The following is a 21,154-nucleotide window of genomic DNA, read 5'->3' on the forward strand; positions in this document are numbered from 1 at the left end:
GGAAGAAAATAAAAACCACATGTTTCTGTAAAAATACACCAATGATATTGTTCACAGTGCCTTGCAGAGTCTTCAAGAGTACAGACCAGAGAGCTCCTTTCACTGTGTGCACTGGCTTTTGCCTTTTGTTTCCCCTCACAGAAGCCTCCCACATTACATCACAAAACACATCACAAATGCTCCTGAAATTCAAAAGGGCTTTTCTGCATGCTGGAAAGTGAAAGACTTCCCTGCATGCAAGGGTGGTAGTGTATCAAAATGAAAACCAGTCAGGCCACTCATCCAAAGAGATAATCTAGCTCCTATAAATGTCTCCCTGAAGCTTTATTTGTACTGGTCGCATCTCTGGAAAGAGACATTAAGATTTTAGGTTGGAATGTTGAAATTAAATGTTTTATTTATAAAACACATCTAGAGTTGAAAGTTTCACAGAACCCCATTTTTCCACATGTAAAGCCCTCAGTCACAATACTACAGCTGGTGGGCTGGGTTACAACTTCAACATGAACACCGCAAAAACAGTGCCATCCTAAGCAGTCACACCCTTCTTAGCCCACTGACTTCAGTGTACTTTGGTGTAACTCAGGCTAGAGTGGCAATGAAAAGTTACAAAGCTGGACTTTTTCTAAAGTCAAGGTGTCTCTGTTCCACTAATGTTTCAAGATGGTTTAGGGTTGCCAGGTTCCCTTATTGCTCCAGCAGGGGGATTTTGGGGGCATTCCAGAGGTGGGATGTTGCATGATGCACTGACATCACCCAGAAGTGACATCATCATGTTGGTGATGCTCTGGGGTTTGGGCAAACCTCTTATGGTAAATACACCCCCAAATAATAGAGTTTTGCCAAAAAACCAAAGCATTCCCATGCAACATCATCGCATCAGGATGTTGCATGGTGACATCCCTATTTAGGGGAAGGGTTTCCCCTGCTGGCCAGCTGGCCCATGGCAGGGAGAAATCCCCGAAACCAGGGGATCCCCCGCTCAGACCTGGGGACTGACAACCTTATTACTTACCCGTAACAGAACTGAACATGAGCTGATGGTTCTGTGCCTCTTAATACAGTGCATTTCAAAGCAAAAAACAGGTTTCCTACCTGTAACTGATGATCTTCGAGTGGTCATCTGTGCATTCACACTCATGGGATGAAGCGCCAGCGCCAATTCCCGATCGGTAATTCCAAAGTCCAGGATTTTTCGCTGCCCAACCCCAGTAGGCATGCACGACAGCCCCAGTGCACATGCCTACCCGGTGGATGCGAATATCCCACCAGTTCCTTCCCGCCGCCACCTATCAAGAGTACCATGACCGGCAGCAGAGGGGAAGGAGGGTGGGTAGTGTGAATGTACAGGTGACCACTTGAACATCATCAGTTACAGGTAGGAAACCTGTTTATCTTCTTCGTGGTCTCTGTGCTTCACACTCATGGGAGATTAGCAAGCTAGGCTTACCTGGAGGAGGGAGCTGGCGGTTATGCAGAAGTAGCAGCTTGAAGGACCAGGGTACCCAGCTGTGCTCTGTAACGCTTCCGGACATCCAGGGAATAATGTCGCATGAAGACATGAGGAAATGCCCAGGTTGCAGTCAAGCAGATGTCTGCCAAGGAAGCACCCTTCAGAAATGCTGTGGACGTAGCCATAGCCCTTGTGGAATGCATACAGAGCAGCCCTGGCAAGGATGCTTAGTCAACAAGTAGCAAAGTTTAATGGCTTCCATGATCCACTTAGAAAGTCTCTGTGCAGAAATCTTGAAACCCAACCTAGGGGCCATGTAGGAGACAAATAGATTGAGATCCTTCCTAAACGGCTTGGTGCGATGCACAAAAAACAACAATGCCCTCTTAACATCCAAGGCGTGCAGACGTCTCTCTTCTGCAGAAGAAGGAAAAGGGTAAAAAGTAGGCAAAAACACTTCCAAATTAAGGTGGAAACTAGACACCACCTTAGGGAGGAATGATATGTCCAGGGCCAAGGACACCCCATCATCCTGAAAAGAGATGTATGGAGCATCACACCGTAAAGCCACTAGCTCACCTGCCCTCCTGGCTGTAGTGATGGCCACTAAGAAGGCAGTCTTCCAGGCTAGAAGATGCAACAGGCAGGTAGCCAGGGGTTCAAAAGGCTTCCTCGAGAGCCAGTCCAGGACCAGAGGCAGATCTCAAGCAGAAGGAGGAACCTTAGACGGCGGGTGAAGACCCTTCAAAAATGTTTTGTATGCTGATGGGTAAAAAACGAAGTGCCATCCACAGGGTTGTGATGAGCCGAGATGGCAGCCAGATATACTCGAACCGAAGAATGATTAAGTCCAGCATCAACAAGAGAAAGTAAAGTCAAGACCAGCAGAACATGCATTGATACCTTTGTCCTGTAGAAAAGACAAGAACTTAGACCATTTTCCTTCATGGGAGTGGCGAGTTGACAGCTTTTTACTGTTCAACATGACATGTTGCACTCTGTCAGAAAATTCTAGAAGTTGACCCTCCAAGCCGTCAATTTGAGGTGAGGGATGTCGTGGTGAAACAGGCGGCCGCCTTGAGCCAAAAGGAGGTCTGGCTCCAATGGAAACTTGTGGTGACACCCCCCTGCCATGGCTAGGAGAACAGGAAACCAAGTCTGTCAAGGCCACCAAGGAGCAACTAGGATACACTCCAGACACTCCTGGGTCAATTTGTGAAGCACTCTGGTGAGAAGAGGCAAGGGTGGAAACAGGTAGAGGAACTTGTCCGCCATGGAAGCAGAAGACCGTCCTCTAGGGATCTTGGGTCCGTCCCTCCCCTGGAGCAGAACTGTTCGCATTTCCAATTGTTTGCCATGGCAAACACGTCTATTCTGGAATGACCCCACTCCCGGAACAGAGGTTTCAGGTATCTCCCCTTCAGTTCCCATTTGTGATGTGAGACCTCTCCCCTGCTCAGGGAGTCCGCTTGAACATTTAGCTCCCTAGGTAGGTGGGTGGCTACAATGAAAGTCTGTGAAGCTATGCAGGTCTCCCAAAGCTGCATTGCCAAAGCACACAGCCTTCTGAACACAGTTCCCCCTTGGTGATTTATATAACTGACAGCTGTCATGTTGTCTGACATCACAGCTACGGGCTGACTGCTGATTAGGTGTAGAAACAACCTCACGGCCAGATAAACTGCCATGAGCTCTAAAAAACTGATATGATCGACGGGGGGCATGGGCCACCTATGCAGAGATCCATGAGATATGCTCCCCACCCCCACAGCGAGGCATCCGTTGTTACCGTGAATGAGGGGAGAGAGGTGAAATGGAGCTCCTCCACAAAGATTGGACTTCATCTTCCACCAATACAGAGATTGAAGCACCAGCGAAGGAACTTGCAGAATCTTGGAGGAGAGATCTCTCACCAGATTGTAGTTCCTGATGAACCAGAGCTGGAGGACTCGCATCCTCAGCCTCGCAAAGCGCAAAACATTGGTAGTAGCCGCCATGAGGCCCAAGAGACGTTGGATCTGCAGAACAGAAGCGCATCTCACCGTCTGAAGGAGCTGGACCAGGGAGATGATATCCAACGCCTGGGAATCTGGAAGCAACGCCAGATGCTGGGTGGTGTCCAAAATCGCTCCAATAAACTGAACTCTTTGTGTTGGGACCAGGTGAGATTTCTTCTCATTCATCAGAAGTCCTAGTGCACTCAAGAGGCACAGAACCACCTGTAGATGCGCTCTGAGAGAAGCTTCGGACATAGCAACCACCAACCAATCGTCTATGTAAGGGAAAAGGATGATACCCTGGAGCTGAAGGTAAGCCAGCACAACAACCATGGTCTTTGTGAAGATTCTGGGGGCCGTAGAGAGCCCAAAAGGGAGCATCTGATATTGAAAATAGTGCATCCCAATGGCAAACTGAAGAAACCTCCTGTGACTGGGGAGGATGTTGATGTGGAAGTAGGCATCCTTCAAATCCAGGGTAGCCATCCAATCTCCTTTGGAAAGATGCTTTGAAGAGTCAGCATTCTGAACTTCTGATAAGCAATGCATTTGTTCAGGCCTCTCAGATCCATGATCGGACGAAGTCCGCCATCCCACTTGGGAACCATGAAGTACCTGGAGTAGAACCCCTGGCCCTTGAGATGATCGGGAACGGGTTCTATCGCTCGCTTGCTGAGCAGATTTTGGACTTCCTCCAGCAAAACCGCTGTAGGGTGTGTGATCACCAATCTGGGATATGAAGGGGGCTGAACAAATTCTATCGCATAACCCTCCTGTATGATGGACAAGACCCACTTGTCGGTGGTAATCTGCCACCAAGCTTGCAAGAAACTGTGGAGGCGAGTGGGTCCCAAGGAGGGGGGAGGGAGAAAGGGGGATACCAGAGTCAAAGTCCCTGCTTGGGATTCCTGCCAGCCTTAGATTTTCCCATATGCGAGGAAAAAGAAGAAAACTTGGTTTTCCCTCCTGCAGTGAAGGAACTCTTAGCCTCATGCTGTCCTGTATGCGGCTTCCATGAACCCTCATGGGATTTGGTGTGGTAGGGCTTCTTAGGCCATTGTTTGGACCATGGGCAAGACTTGCCAGGGCGAGAGGAAGATGAAGGTACTCCCAAGTTACAAGACGTCTTTATACTCTTGTCCATCTCCTGTAGGACCACATCCGTAGTGGAACTGAATAGACCTTCACCCTCAAAAGGAAGATCCTCGACCCAGGATCTTGTGTCCAATTGGAGAGCGGTGGACCGAAGCCAAGAGTGACGACGCAACGTAATAGCCAAGGTAAGAGTTTTAACTGCAGTGTCCACCATATGTTTGGAAGCCTGCAGCTGTTGTTTCACCAGGAGCATTCCCTCCCTCTGAGCCTTCTTGGCCAAAGTGCACTTATCCTCAGGCAGAGAAGCCAGGAGCAGTGAAAGCTGCTCCCATAAGGAATACTGGTATCTCGCCATGCATGCAGAATAATTAGAAATTTTGATACCCAGAATGCCCGCAGAATAGAAGCGCCTGCCAAACATATCAATCCTCTTCTCCTCTGAGGCATGAGTCTTCTTAGCCTTAGAGAGGGACGACACTACTACAGAGTTGGGGTGTGGATGGTTGAAGAAGAACTCTGCGCCCTGCTCCTGAATCCTATATATGTGATCCATGCGCTTGCACAAGATAGGGGTTGAGGCAGGTTTGGACCAAGGATCTTTGATGGCTTGCAAGATGACCTTGGTAATGGGAAGGGCTACCGCTGTTGAAGTGTCCTTCTGCATAACGTCAAAGACTGTATCGTCAATGACCGGTTGAGGCTGGACCACAGGCAAAGACAAGGAATTCACCATCCTTTTAATGAGTTCTCCATAGGACTTCAAATCTTCCAAAGGAGAGATTGGAAGGTCCTCGGCTATTCTAGATTCTGGGGATGATCCCTCCTGACAGCCCGATTGCTCTTCCCCATCGTCATCGGAGGTCGATGGCAAAGATGATATGCTCTCAGCCGATGGTAAACCTGGGGCGTCAATGGCAATCCTAGTCGAGGAAGTTTTCTCTACGTCAGGACTGCTGGAGCATGCAGACTTCCTGACCAACCTCGAGGTCGAAGTCGGCATCGATGCCTCTTGGCGACCTGGAGGAGAGTGTGCCGAGACTCTAGAGTGGTGCGAAGCCTCCGAGTGCTGATCCCAGTCAGGGTTTTGAGGAGGGTACCACGGGTATGGAGAATGGTAAGGGTAGCCGCTAAACGGGTAAGCCCACAGTCGCAGGTCCCAGTTGGGCAAAGGATGAGGACGTCTAAAAGGGTCCAAAGGCTCTCTGAATCTCTCAGGCTGGATCAAGGGCATCTTTGGTATCAAGCGGTCCCTCAGCTGCAAAACCTCTAAGTCTGATGCCGAGCTAGGATCGCCATCCTCTTTTGAGTCTGCCAACCGTTCTATAGGGTCGACCTCCTGGTCGGAGCCGGAGAGAGATGTCTGCAGAACATCTGTCGGACCCGAGGGGCTCTCCGGTCAAATAAGATAAGCGAGTATTTTCTCTGGAGGCTCCCCCGAAATGATCACCGGGTCCTTCGGTGGTGGAGAAGGAGTCTGCCTGTCCTGGCGCCTTTTTCTCCTTGTGCTTCCTGGGCTCAGCAGAGCGTGAGTCCCGGGCCCCTTTGGCCTTCTTGGCCCGGGTCTATGGTTCCAAATGGGATGTCGAGCCTGCATGCTTGTGGGGGTGGTCGACTCCCTGGAATCATTGGGTCGGTTGGCTCGATAATGAGGCCGGAACTGATATCGATGCCGGGGTGGCCATTGAAGTGCTTGTCGACATCTGCGGCGCAAGAGCCGATTTTACCAGCACCACCGAAAGTCTCACCGCCAGGTTTTTCCTAGTCTGTTTGGAAAATTTGGAGTAGTGATGGCAGGATTCCACCCAACGACCTTCCCCAAGGCACAGCAGACAAAGAGAATGTCCGTCCAGAGGAGGAATCTTGCTCCCACACTTAAGGCACCGCTTATAACCCCCCCAATGCTTTTCCATAGAGAGGGATTGGCGGGAGAAGGGCAGGAAAAAACCCCCCGAAGGGGTGAAACAACTAATAGTCTCTAATTTTTTTTAAAAAAAAAAACAGGAACAAAGAGAAAAAATGAAGAAAACAAAGAGAACCCGGAGAAGGAAGAAGGTAATAACTACCGACTGGAGTGACGAAAACAAGTCTATCCGACGTGACGGTTAAAAAGGAACTGGTGGGATATTCGCGCCCACTGGGTGGGCATGAGCACTGGGGCTGTCGCGCATGCCTACCGGGGTCAGGCAGCGAAAAATCCCGGACTTTGGAATTACCGATCGGGGATTGGTGCTGGCACTTCATCCCATGAGTGTGAAGTACAGAGACCACAAAGAAGATCCTTGTTAAATAGGGACGTGCTATTACTATCACCTTACTGGCATTTATCCCTCTGTCTTCAATTCAGGCTCATGAATTGCATCCATCTCTGAATGTGCCAAAGTGCAGGGTCTGTCTAAATAGTTAAACTCAAAGCTATGCAGACAGAATATCATGGAAAACAGAACTTTGGATTTCTTGGAAGTTTGAGTCTAGAATATTCAAGAATCTCTTTTTCTGGGGTCAGAGCCTGAGGAGTCTTAATTTAGAAAAGCCTTCCACTGGAGAAAGTTCATATTTCAAGGGCAGAGCACAAGCTTTGAGAGTCCCAGGTTCATATGCCAGCTAAAAGGATCTTGGGGAGGAGGGACTTTGCTTATAGCTGCTACCAGTTAGGCTAGGCAACACTGGCCGCCTGGAGACAAAATCTGGTTCAGCAGGCAATCACTTTGTGTGTTCCACTTCTGCTAGCACATTTAAGCCTTTGCTTAGTCTTCAACATTTGCTTAAGTTCTCTCCTGGGAAGGATTTACATGGACTGAGGTGTGTCTTTCAATCACAATCATTCTTTGCTCTTGCACATATGAAGTTTAGGTCTAAATAGTTTTGGAGATGATGATCACATCCCACCCCCACACCCCAAAATTCTCAGCTACAGCTGGGAACAAAAGTATCCTTATCAACCAATGGTTTAAATATATATGGCTTTTATTTTCTCTCCTTCATTTCAAATGGAAAACATGATATTTGTGTAATACTTGGTTTACTAAAAAAAAAAAAAAGAACAAAAACAGATGAATAACAGAGTCCTTTTTTTCAACAAACCCAATGAAAAAAACTCTGGCTGAATCCCTATTTGTGCTTTACAGGAACAATGGCTTTCACTTTAATGCTTCATCCTTGCTAACAGTCTGGAATACACAGGAGCTGAAAAAAGAAAAAAAATGCAATGAAAAAAGGAACTGCTTAATGATTCCTGCTGGCTACAACTCAAATGGGGCCTTCTACTGAATTAAAATCAATAATCATTATGTTTTCTCTGTTTCAGTATAGTTCTCTGCAACACTGATCAGAGTTTGTTGAAGTCTGAATTGCTCTGCACAGGTTTTAGAATATGCCCAGAGCACTGGTTTTCAACACTGAGTTGATTGCAGTCTCCTCTGAAGTTGTCCTGCTTCACTGTTCGATTGGATTCTTTAGGTCAGGGGTGGCCAATGGTAGCTCTCCAGATGTTTTTTGCCTACAACTCCCATCAGCCCCAACCATTGGCCATGCTGACTGGGGCGGATGGGAGTTGTAGGCAAAAAACATCTGGAGAACTACCGTTGGCCACCCCTGCTTAGGCCATAATCTAAAGCTCCAATGAGCTCTGATGAGTCCAGGAGTTTTCACCAGAGCAGGCAACACTATGTACATATTCTTTGACAGCAGATAATGAAATGGTTCTTACGCATCTGGCTATGCACCAAGGCTCAGAGGTGAACACTAAACCTGCTGAGCAGCAGGTGACAATGAACAGGTAGAGTTCAGAGGTGGCAGAATGCACTATTATTCAGATTTTACAAGTTGGGGAATCACATTTTTAATGCTCCCCCACAGGGCTTTTTTTGTAAAAAAAGCCCAGCAGGAACTCATTAGTATGCGAGGCCACGCCTCTGACATCACCATCATTTGCATACTAGGCAAATGGAAAGAAAGGGGATGGGAGCAGCTCACCTGTAAAACTGCTGACTCTCAGGAAGCCCATGCTCTGCAGCTTGGCCCCCAGCCCCACCGGACACTGGGAAGTTGGGAGGCCCCCGCGCACACATGGCTGGCCTCCCCGCTGGACACCCGGCACTCGGGAGGCCCCCACGCATGCGCGGCTGGCCTCCCCGGAGCTCGCCAGACACCTGGAACTTGGGAGGCCCCCGTGTATGCGTGGCTGGCCTCCCCAGACACCAAGAACTCAAGAGGCCCCTGTGCATGCGCGGCTGGCCTCTCCAAGCCCTGCCAGCCAGCAGGGGAAGGTGCCTGGGCCGAGCCGGAACGCTGCCTAGGCCAGCCAGAATGGGGTTCCAGTGTGTTCTCGCTCAAAAAAAGCCCTGCTCCCCCACATAACCAACTCTTTGCTGACAGGAAATGAAGACATCACAATATAGAGATGGGGTTACAGCCTTTTTCTGTGATGGTCTAGTTTTAAAAAGCAAGGAGTTTTATAGATTGGGAAGCATTTAGAAATGGTATGTACCAGCTACAGTCTCCAGTGGCACAGTCCACTCTACACCACTACTCCATTTTGTTATTGCACATGTAGCCTCGGCTTTAAGCCCTAGCAGGCAAAAAAAAAAAAAGAATCCTGATAGAGAGCCATGGCATCAAACATTCTGCTACTGGAAGTCAAAATGGACAATCATATCCTTTAAGTGATCAAATCACATCTATTTATTATTTGGACTACTGCAATTTAGGTTGTTATGCAAATGATAAATGGACAGGAAAAGCAAGTATGAAAAAAACCCCTGAAAACTGTATCTACTTCCATAAACTGTGAAAAATAAATATTTTGAAACCTGGACAATGTATTCTATTTATATCTGCATAGCTGACAAATCAAAACCACTCCGATATTCATGCCAGGACTACACTCAAGAGAAAAAACAGAGAGTGTTTTTCATCATCGACCTTAACAATATTTGAAGAGGCTGATGATATGATGAAGTAGGATGGTACATATTTGGATAGGAAAGGAATATGTTTGGGCAACAGGAATTCCTTTGGTCCCCCCCCCCCTCCCAACCTTGCTGTATTGTATCTTAACTAGTGGCCAACTGTTCTGGAGAAAAGGAGGTAAGCTCTTGCAGATCTGGTCATTTGAATATGGTTAAAAATGATACTCTTAAGCTAAAATTAATTCAAGCTATTTTTCTATAATATTTCAGGCAAGTACAGTTGTATCTAACTTGAGAGTAAGAGGAGAAGGCAGGGTAGTATGCAGAATAATATGTACCTACAGAATGCCTACAGGATAATATACCATTAGGGGAGTCCAGAATCCTGTCAACCTTACTTACCTAACCGAGCACTCCTTTGAGAAATCTGCAAAAGAAAAAAAGTTTAATTTGCACCGTTTAACCCTCCCTACACTGAAGCAGCATATACAACAGTAAAAACAAAAACAGAAGAAGCTTTTGTAGATATTCATCATGAGATTAAGAGTATGTCTTGAACTCACTAGTGCTCTCCCCCTCTGCCTTCCTTAGTGTGTATCACATAACTGATTGTTATCTTAATTTGAATGCAGGATCTACATTGCCTTGTAATCCAGGTGGCTCAATAGCAGAGTAGGCACACTGCATGCGGCAGATCTCAAATTCAATTCCTGGCATCTCCAGTTGAAGGATCTCAGGTAGGTGGAAGCCCATCTCTTCCTGAGATACTGGAGAGCTGCTACCAGTCAGAGTAGACCAGCAACATGACTTGGTATAAGACAACTTCTTCTGGAAGCATCCCTAGATGCTGACTGAGCATCATGTTTACCTGGGATGATGCAGAAGCATGCTTGAAGATTTCCAGTGCAGGATCTGCAGGTTCATCACCTCTTTCATTAGGCCTAAAAGCTAAAGGACACAATTCAAACCATTAAGGAAACACAAATATTTTCTTCTTCCAATAATTAAGTGAATAGAGAACATATCAAAAGAGACACTGGGTGTTTCATGAGTCCGCAAGCCTTCTTTTTCTATTAAGATCAAGACCATGGCATGGAGGAGGGGGCTTAATTAGTTACTTTTTGTGTGTATATATATACCACTCTTATGAGACAAGTCATCTTCCTAGCAAATAGATAAGGTAATCCTTCAGCACAAAAACACCCCATATAACCAGCCTCAGCAGTTAAGCATGACTATGATCTGTCTCACTCTTTGCTTCTTCACTTCCCCTGTCCTACCTTTGAGGATCTCAAGGAGGCATACTGCTGGACTTCCCCCTCCAGCACCCCATATGACAGATTTCTAGCTTAGGAGGAGGGGGGTCTGAACCCAGCTCTCCCAGATCCCCCCTCTCACACCAGCTGTCATACCTCCTGCATTTTCCACAGAAGTGGGGGGGGGGGGAGTGAGGGGAAAGCCTGATGGAAAGGCTGTTTCCACAACCTCCAAGGGGTGTTTTTAGTCCTCCTGCAACCCCTTTTACTTCATGGGCTGAGAAGAGGTATGGGGAAGAAGGGAGGTCACTGTTTCCCACTCTCCCCGACACTCTGCCTCCCAGCTCTGGGTGGTTCAGATGTGCAGTGGCTACAGCAGCACCCAGTTTTCCCTTCACGCCTCCTCTCTCCCCTGCCAGCCCTGCAGGCCTGCTCTTGTCAGTCCCCTTCGTGGTTGTCCAGCTCTGCCTCCCCCATGTAGTGCCTTCACCAATCCTTGCTGAGCTGCGGTCGGAGGAGGCCAGAGAGAGAAAAAAACACCACTCTTCCTCTTTCTCTGCCTTCACTGCCATTCTCACCACTTTATTTTACCTCAGCCTCATAGTCCTGCCCCCTAGCAATTTCCTTTCCATTTTTTGACTGCTTCAGCCACACACACTCCACCACGGGCACCTGTTCCCCCTGAACATTTCCTTCCTTCCATTTCTCACATCAGTTGTTTGAGGCTAGATAAGAGCCCTGGATGGCCAAGTACTGCCCCCAGGCTGTATGCTTGACACCCCTGGCTTAGATGACAGGGACAATGAATGTGCAGGTTTGTGAAGGTAAGCTATAAAAGGCTGACATGGAGACTAGAAGTAGGTCTTCCTTTCTGCTCCTTTGTTCCTTCTGTAAAGTGCTTGTGTAGTCCAGTTCCATAAATAAAGTTCTTTCAAAATTCAATATGAAATGTGTATTGTCAATTTCTCAAAGAACAGACACATAGTAACAAACCTCTGATGGTATTGTCAACTAAATCAATTGCATATTGGTTTTGTATATTGGCATGGTTCTTTGGTTATTTATTATATTGTTATTTTGAATGGTGTCTCTTCGATAGACATTTAGGAAAAGGTAATTTAGTCAACAATACCATCAGAGGTTTGTTACCATGGGTCCACGCTTACCACAGGTCCATTCTTTGAGAAATTAACAAGACACATTTCATATTGAATTTTGAAAGAACTTTATTTATGTAGTTGGACCACACAAGCACTTTATAGAAGGAACAAAGGAGCAGAAAGGAAGACCTACTTATATTGTGACTGGAAGAGTGATGCACTTTGCAAGTATTCACGAACTTTTATGTGACACTTTACCATAAGGAATTTGTATTTTCCATGTTGATTTTGTGATTATTGAATTTGTGATTATTAACAGAACAGTCCGGGGGGAGGCGGAAAGTCTTTTGGGAGCAGACGAACTGCTACATGGGTGCAGGAAGGGTTTGTGCTGACGTACGACCAGCGCCACCACAGCGGAGGGGAGTTACATGGGCGGGGGGCCGCCCGAGCGCCACTCCGCCCGAGGGCAGCGGCGCCTGAGGGCTGCGCCTGAGCGTGGGTGAAAGTGAGGCGGAGCGCGGCATTCAGGTGGAGGAGGGGGTGGAGTTGGGGGCATAGCCAGGCTTAGGCAGCTTCCTGAGCAGTTCAGCCCGTGACAACCCCCCCCCCCCGAGAGGCGCAACTTTAGGCCTGCAAAAACAGTGGCGTGCCCCATAGGTACTTGTTGAAACCAAAAACAAAGGTCGCCTCTGCCACTGTGGAAGCTCGCAAACCCCTTAGGGAGCGGTGTGATTGCCTCACCAATCCCCTCACGCCTCAGGCTGACGAGCCCCCTCCCCGGCGCCCAATCATGCCCCCCTCCCTCCTAGAAATCCTTCCACTCTGCCTCGCACAACTCAGTTGTTAGGGACAGGTTCGCGTGGCAGGAAGTACTGCTGGCGAGCTCCCAGTCATACAGACTTAGAGTGAGGAACAGTCAGGCATGTTGGTGACAGGTTTTGCACTCCGCGGTTGCTTTGACAGTGTCTTTCACTTGCGAGAGGGAGAGAGAGATCTCTCCCCTGGGGCTAACTGCTCGTTTCCAGGTCTCCACAGGTTCCGGGCTCCTGGAGACTCTGCATACGAGGACTGTCACCCATGGCTGGGTAAGTTCCACTGTCCCCCCCACAGCCTCCCCCTTCCCTTGCTCTCGACCACTTGGTGTGTGAGCGTCTCTGGTACTTGAACCAGGCAGTGGGCTCCGCAGGGGGCATTTGCTGAGCTCGCTCCCCTGTGCTGCTGCCTGCTCCCTTCCCTTGGTCTGCCCTCTGCCGCGTTCCGAACCCCTGGCAGGGCACAGGGTGTGTGTGTGTGTCGTAGCTGCCCCGTTGCGGGGAGGTGGATCAGAGACTGTCCCTTTAAGAGAGCGCCAGGCTGAAACGCAGCCTGCTCTTCCAGCTGCCGCCCCTGCAGGTGCTCTTAATCTCTGTCTCTGTTTTGCAGGTGGGACTCCAACACAGAGGCTTCCGCGCATGTCACTCCACCGCCCCCCCACTCCCTCAGCTGCTCCTGCCTGCCACTCAGAATGGAGCCCCGCCTATGGCGAGACTGCCCAGCGTGCACCAGGGAAACTGTTGCACTCTGTTCCAGAAAAATAGTCCGAGCTGTGTCCTCTGTTGCCTCTCCTGCTTGGCATCTGCTGCATGTTCCTGGGGCAACCCCCCCCCCCGTCAGTGGCCTCTCCAAGGGAATGCCTGGGAGGGTGGGAAGACTTGGTTCTTGGGGGGGGGAATGGGCTATGAGCCACCATGCTGGCCCCTGTGTGGCTGGACAGGGGTGATGGGTGCCGCCCCTCAGCCTGCCTGGGCTGATTGCTTATCTGACTGCACAGGGCTGTTGTGCGCTGGGCACTTGGGGTTTTTTGCTGAAGTGGATGCATGCCCAGCGGCTTGCACTCTGAGTTCTGTGGCCCCCAGGGGAGGTGTTCCTTGCACATAGCGGGGGGTGGCAGCAGGGCAACACTGGGGGGGGGGCTCCGGGTGGTGGTGGTGTCTTTTGGACTTTGTCTGGCCGCTCCCAGACACACATTCCAGCTGCTGTCTAGGACAGGGTACTTCTGCACTTGGCACTTCCTGCTTGTCAGCGCATGCCCCTGCCCGCCAGCTTGCCATTGGCAGAGTCTCTGACAACGGGAGTGGGGGGACTGACGGCCTCTCAGGCGCGGGCTTTCCGCCCCCTTGCCCGGTCATGTGCAATGGGCTGGCCAATCCCGTGGTCCTGCGCGAGCCTGCGCCTCCCCCACCCCTGCCTCGGCAGTGGGCTAATGGCGTGCGCCTGGGCGGAATCCCCATGGCAACGGGTTCTCTCTCGTTCGTTGGGCCCCTCTTCCCTCTCCCAGCGTGGCGTACCGTCTCCCCTTTGGAAGCCAATGAGCGGCGCCATAGATCCGCCCACGCCTGAGCGGCCGGCTGCCATGTATGTCTGGATTGGGCTGTCCGAGTCTTTATATTTTGTGTACACTTTTGTATTGAGTTAGTTACCTTCCTTGTTTTTTCTTGTTGTTTGATCCACTTCTCTTTTTGCATATATGAAATGAGCTGTACAAATCACACTTGTGACCTCCAGATTATTGACCCTGAAGCCATCTTATTCACTTTAAAGCTATGACAAGGGACTCCATTTATACAACTATGGTCTGTAAGGGAGTCTGTGCACATTCAATTTCTATACAGACTCCTCCACACACATAAACAGGTTTCTGGACTTCCCAGGGAGTCCTACAAAATATCTCTTATGTATGCTAAAGACCAAATGATTGTCAAAGGAAATAATAATTCATGGTATGGTATAATCAGTTTTCTATTTTCCTCCCAACATGTTCAGTCAACCAGTATACATTGCTTTTCTAAGTTTCATCTCTGAAAAGTCAACTGAAGAACTTGAATGCTGCATGCCTGCCCCACTGGAATGAATGAGAAATTTGGAGACTGAAACTGTAGTGTTCCTCAAGAAGGTAAGAGTTACTTGCTTATTTCCTTCTGCACATTTTCATTCACAAACGAGTATTTCACTGGTGTTTGGCAATACTGATGTCCTTAACAACTGAGGAAGGACTACCAAACCTGGGAGGGGCAAAAAATACTCACTGTCTTTTATGCTGAATCCAATGTAACCTACCTGGTGGCTGTAAAACTGTATTCACAGCATAAATCACACCATTAGTGGCCATAATGTCTGCCTCAGCAACAGGCTCCTTGTTGACATTTATTATATTGCTTCTCTGATGTTAAAAAAGAAGAAGAAAAAGCAAGGATAAATGATCAGGTAATAAAAGGTAGAAAAATAAGAAACATCATAGACGATACAAATATCTATCACTCATCTATTCTGTACAGGCAGCATTTTTATGAACTCTTCCAGAAGCCTCTAGATAACGATCACACCAACAGCTAGGGAGCATTAGGTTATGACTGTCAACAGCATGTTCTGAATTTGTGAAGACTGGAAAGAGCCACTATAGCGCAGTGGTTAGAGTGCTGTACTATGTTCTGGGACATCCATATTCAAATTCAAACTCTGCCATGCTGGACAAGTCACACACTCTCAGCCTAACCTACTTCACAGAGTTGGTGTGAGGGCAAAATGGAGAAGAGGACAGCAGAACTATGTAAGCTATTTCGGGTCCCCACTGGGGAAAAAGGTGGGAAAGGAAGGAAGCTGATACAGCCATATCACATACAAAGTGTTTAAGGCAAAGAATAGGGGGAAGTAGGGTTAGCATTGTTTCCTAACCATACCCACTGGCATTTCTTATCCAGCCTGGGTCTGCATTCCTGGTTTTGCTCTCCTTTCACCCCAGGGCTCTTCAGATGATACCTTGCCCCTGAGCTTCTATCAGAGAATAGGGTGAGAAACAAGGTGTTGGACTGAAACTTATTTTGCAACAGGAAGCCTTGTCAGACCTCCTTTGCTCCCTTCACCACCAAGAGAAGTCAATGAATGAGCCAGGAAGAGCCACTGTGTCTTTGAATTAGGGATTATCCTACAGGATAAATCAAGTAAGGAACCTGGGAAGAGGTGTGCAAGCTGGAGGCCTGCTCCTAACCTTCTCTTCCTGCCCCCAACAGACTCTCAGGAGACACTGCCACTTAGTATTAAAAATAGCTGTGATCTTTTTGTGCTGTGCTGGATGCTTGTTGGTTTTTTTCTTTTTTACAAGAATGCATTCCTGCACTCATGAGACCAGCAGGAGGGGAAACAAGTAAGAATCAAAATAAGCCATTTAACAATAAAAAGACTGTCCACTTTTCAAGGTATTTGTGAAAGATCAGCCCCAGTAATGTCTTGTATCAGCCATCTGGGATGGAAAACAGATTGCTTCTGATGTGAGAGGCTTGGTGTTTGAAGCTTCCTCAGGTTCCATATGGCAATGCTCAATCAGTTGGGCCCTTGTGGTCCCCTTTGAGTGGAAGGGATGTAAACTTGGAAGCTGCGCTTGAAAGTGCATTAGAATGGAGTGATTGAGAATGAAAGAAAAACAAAACTAAAAAAAGGACTTACGGTGCTGACTTCAAGTTTATCACCCTGCAGAGACTTCAACCGTACAACAGCGCCAACCGCTCCACTAACCAATATTTCATCCCCAATGTGATACTTCAGAATGTTGGCAAGTTCTTTAGCATTACCTGGGGAAGAAAAGTCAACAAGAATGCATGAATTTTTACAGTTTCTTTCCCATGTTTCATGATACCTTAGAAAGAAACTAAAAACACCAAACTGCAATCTTGGGCAGTGTGCTCAGCAGTTTGGAGGGGGGGGGGGGAATTCAAGTGTTTCCGCTCCCACTAAAAGCATGTAGCTGATTCATGGAAGCGATTACATTCTTATTCCTCTACAGCACTGATTTCCAGATTCTCTTCAATGCCAGTAAGTGTTCCTTCCAGCTAATGAACTGCTGCTTAACACATGGCTGTTGAAGGACTATGATGTTAAGAAATAAATAGCAGGGACTGTATCAGACATTCTTTCATTTAGCACTTGAAGTGCAGTTAGGGGTGATCTCAGCAATCAGAAATTTCATGGAACCACGTTCTTGCTCGGTGCACAAGGTCATATGAATATGCAGAGGTGGGAGTGATCCAGTGTGCATGATCCCAACTTCCTCCCCTCCCCTCTTCATTGTCCATGGGATTTGTTAACTGAACTATTAGTACAGTCTTGATTCCAGATTTCACAAAGGAAAACAAAGAACTTTACGCTCTTTTGCCTTAATGGGGGTGGATACTTTACTTTTCCTCAGCTGCAAGTGGAAATTTGGACTATCTCATTTTAAGTTATATGCATCTGGGCATCAAAACATGCACATCTGCATACAGTGGCATCCTTTAGTTGTTACTTAAGAACCATTTGGAGGGAACAGTAATCAAGTCATTGGCCAGTTTCACTCAGCTAAGGTCTCCCATTCTTGAAGACAGACCATGTATTTACAAATTTTTGCCTTCTCTAACTGATAGTGGGGTGTAACTAAACTTGAATGATAGGTGGATTAAAATAGTAGTAAATACTACCCCTTTGAGCAGACTTCGGAGGATGGTGGAAGACAGGAGGGCCTGGCGTGACTTTGTCCATGGACTCAACTGTGTGACTGAACAGCAGCAAAAAATACTACCCCATACAAGATTTAAGCCATACAGTCAGTATAGTAAGACTCCTGTGGATTCCTGTCTAGAAACACAACCCAACTTTCATACATCACAAAGACCATCCCAGACTCTAGCAGACTTCCAATCCCCAAATCATGCTCCAATTCTGTGTTTGCTTATGGCACAATGCCTAAATAAGCACTACGTTTATGATTTGTGGAATACCTGTTACTCTGTCAAGAAATAAAACTGATTAAATAAGGAGTCACAGCCGCTTCTTTTTTCTTTCCCTTCCTCTTACATAACTCTGCTGCTAAAGAGTCCCACCAACTGTGATTCACTGTTTCTAGAACCATAAGCTAAATATTTTGCTTATGAAGTTCAACAACATTTCAACTGTCCACATCTGGGACATTTCAGTTCCACAGATACTTATGGTAGCTACAAATCAGTTATGAAACATTTGTGCATTAAGCAATAGAATAAATGTACAGACTGCTGCACAGCAAACATAAAAAGATAAAAAAAACTCCCAGAAGCAGATACTGCATTTTGATGTCATGGATGGTTGAGCTTTAGATAATGAAAATACATTGTTCTCAACCAGCTCATATTCTTTCCAAGCCACAACTATATTCCAGCTCAGAAGGGAGAATGTTTCAACATTTACATGAAAGATAGCTGAACATGACTACATACTTATGCCAAACAGAGCATCGAGCTGGTTCTTTTTCAGGTGACTTTGTGCTTATGACCATCTGGTCTTTTCCTGTACTAGCCCGGCTAGCATACAGTTATCACTATTTCACCTGCAGTATTATCTGCATCTACACAGACAGCTACATATATACAAATTTCTCAAGTGTCTTTATTGTGCTGCTCTTCATCCATTTCCCCCAACTCTCAGTTGAGGAAAACATAACTTCATAGAATATGTCAAGGGTTATTAAGAGTTCTGTTGTATGTATTTGTTATCCTTTTTGGGTACCATAGTTGGACAAAAACACGGCACCAAGCATCACAAAGAAAATAAATGTTGCATTAAACCCAAGTACAGGACTGATGAACTTTAGATAATAATAATAATAATAATAATAATAATAATATTTTTTTTATTTCTATCCCGCCCTCCCTGCCAAAGCAGGCTCAGGGCGGCTCACAACATAAAATGCACTGTACATCAGTTATACTTATAAAACATAGTTAAAACAAATTATAAATTATTAAAGTGAAGTGAAGATGGAAAAATTTTCTGCATCCTTTTCATGACTGCATCTATACAGAACTGAAATGCTCCAAATCATTTGTCTCACTGTGTGGAAAGTGCTTGAAACCCATTTATTCAAGGAATCAGTACATCTAAATACCATACATGGTCAGTAAGATCTATGGACATTTACCCATAAGTTTGTTCAGCTCTCCCTGTGGCATGGCTTGGAAAGCTTCATTTGTTGGTGCAAATACTGTGAAGGACTTTGGCCTGTTCAGTGTTTCTGTGAGGCCTGCAGACTGGATGGCAGCCACTAAGGTACTGTAAAACATCACACACAGGCACAAACACATACACACAAAAGAAGTGTTCAGTAATTAGCTCAAATCTATACCCAACTTTCATTTTTTTAGGGGAGGGGAGGAGGATAATTACACAAGTATTTTTCAAGAGCTAATAAAAAATTTCTCAGTGCAATACAGAAACCTCCAGTCTAAAGCTTTATATATGTTCAAATGTGTACATGAACCTTCTGAGCACTCAGATATTTTTCAATTAATTTGAGGATGCAATTCTGTTCAGGGAGACCTTTTCAACAGAACTCCTTCTTTCCTACCCTGCCTTTCTCCCTCCAAAAGGCTTGCATTGTTCTCCTTTCCTCCCTTTTAACTCATAATAATTCTGTGAGGTAGGATAGGCTGAGAGTGCAATTTGCCCAAAGTGGCCCAAAAAGTTTCCATGGCATTCAGAATTCAAACCTGGATCTCCCAGATCCAACACTACACCAACTTGCATGGAGGTAATATGGGTTCAAAATTTCAGCTCAGTTAAGAATCTTAGTCAGTATCCATTGCATTTTATAGCTGAGAAACTGACTTAGTAACCTGCATTCTTTCCTGGTGAGGATAAGATAAAGAATTATAGGGGATTTTATGTCTAGTTACACTGCAGAAGTAGTCTTTGGTTTATTGATTTTCCTGTAAGAGTATGGGAAACATTTCTTCTTTTAGTTTCAGTTCTAATCCAGTCAATAAAGGTTTTCCCCGCCACCCCCCAAAATGAAGGGATTATGACTCCATATTTGAATAAAAGTTAGGCATAATGCCATGAGATAGGATTCCATACAAAAGCCCAGAATTCATTTAAAAGATTGCTGCCTATGAAGTAAAGGTGAAGCAGGAAAGCAGTCGTTCAGAACTCTCTTCAGCAATATGAACACTCTGGAACCAGAATTTTATAGTGTATACCCAACACAACTTTTGATATTTTTCTCTAGAGCAAAGAACATAACAAAGGCCCTGCTGGGCCCAACCAGTGATCCATCTAGTCAAGCAACCTGCTTCATACAACAGCCAACTCGTTGCCCTGGAAGGGCTACAAACAGGGTGTAGAGACCAAGACCATATCCCGATGTTACCCCCAACACATGCATTCGCAGGTCTGAAGCTTCTGAATATGGTTACTTTAAGTGATTACAGGTAATAGAAGGACCTAGTCTCCATGAATCTGTCTGAAGCCATCTATGTTCATAGCCATCACTATGTCTACTGGAACTGAAAACCGCAAGAATTCTACAAGACCACAAGATTACTGGAGGAAAAGGCTTCAACTTTTTGCCTCTTCTCTCCATCTATAATACTAATGTATTTCAGAGTTCTTAGAATTGCTGATATAGCGAGCTGAAATCTATGCTGCAGGGGCCCTGTTTAAATAACTCTGTTGAGTCATTTATTTTACACCAGCTGGGAGATGTATGGGAGGAGTGGAGGCAACTGATACCACCAACTGCAGAATTAGAGTTTGTTCTTAGACTGTTATATTATTTTATGAATCTGATTTTAACTTTGTATTGATTGATTGTGTTACCCGATTGTTGTTTGATTTATAGTCCATTTGGGGAAAGGCAGGCTATAAATCAAAAATGAATGAATGAATGTAGCACCAGGGCAAAAGGCTGGCAATAGCAGGCTTTTCCCGTGAGCTTTGAAAGCCTGAGGGCCCCTATGGACAAAAAGCCATGTAACATGGGTAGCTGCAGCAAGGGGAGGAAAGCAAGTGAAACTGGCTTCGTCTGCTGCCTCTTCTGTCAACCTCTTCCAGCACTGGATCCTTAGAAGTACTGCTAGAAGATGAGGCAAAAGGGGAGATTTCACTTGGCCTCCCGTCATCAGTGCAGCTCCCTTTGTTGAAGGCACAACTTGCTGTTGACAGAAGGGGGAGTTGGGGAAAAGTCTCTCTGTGTGGTCTTTTTGTCCACAATTATGCAGCATCAGTGCTTCAAAGGTTTTGAGGCTTTTCAGGAAGGGGGAAACAGTAGAGAAAAAAAATCACCTGAAACGATCATCTGCTTTGAGGACATCCATAACAGTTCCTACAGGAGGAGTCAAAACCTTATCCACAGTGAACAAGGTGCCAAATCTTCCTCTTTTGTCATGGGCTGCAATGCAGGCATTTTCTATGCAGAGATTCTACAAGAAAGACTGCATTTTAGTTACAGTGTGGCTATAAAAGATTTTAATGGTTGCTCCCATGTGAGAGACAGAACAGATCAGAGGTCTTTTTTGTGTTACCT

The 21,154-nt window shown here is 46.4% G+C and overlaps 2 protein-coding genes across 2 annotated transcripts in view; one reads left to right on the forward strand and one right to left on the reverse strand.

The window, feature by feature from the left end:
- The window catches only part of LOC132572884 (membrane protein BRI3-like), a 418,468-nt gene that overhangs the window by 177,011 nt on the left and 220,303 nt on the right, over window positions 1-21,154 (forward strand). The gene's annotated exons all lie outside the window — the stretch shown is intronic.
- TGFBI (transforming growth factor beta induced) overlaps window positions 7,489-21,154 on the reverse strand; it is a 53,302-nt gene continuing 39,636 nt past the window's right edge. Inside the window, exons 11-17 of the mRNA XM_060240423.1 lie at window positions 20,914-21,050; window positions 18,773-18,903; window positions 16,291-16,415; window positions 14,908-15,010; window positions 10,321-10,400; window positions 9,855-9,879; window positions 7,489-7,728 (exon numbers count right to left, since the gene is read on the reverse strand). Coding sequence (XP_060096406.1) covers window positions 7,688-7,728; window positions 9,855-9,879; window positions 10,321-10,400; window positions 14,908-15,010; window positions 16,291-16,415; window positions 18,773-18,903; window positions 20,914-21,050 — 642 coding nt within the window. The 3' untranslated portion in view covers window positions 7,489-7,687. The remainder of the gene's footprint in view (window positions 7,729-9,854; window positions 9,880-10,320; window positions 10,401-14,907; window positions 15,011-16,290; window positions 16,416-18,772; window positions 18,904-20,913; window positions 21,051-21,154) is intronic.

The sequence above is a fragment of the Heteronotia binoei genome, chromosome 5, assembly GCF_032191835.1.
Source record: "Heteronotia binoei isolate CCM8104 ecotype False Entrance Well chromosome 5, APGP_CSIRO_Hbin_v1, whole genome shotgun sequence".
NCBI lineage: Eukaryota > Metazoa > Chordata > Lepidosauria > Squamata > Gekkonidae > Heteronotia > Heteronotia binoei.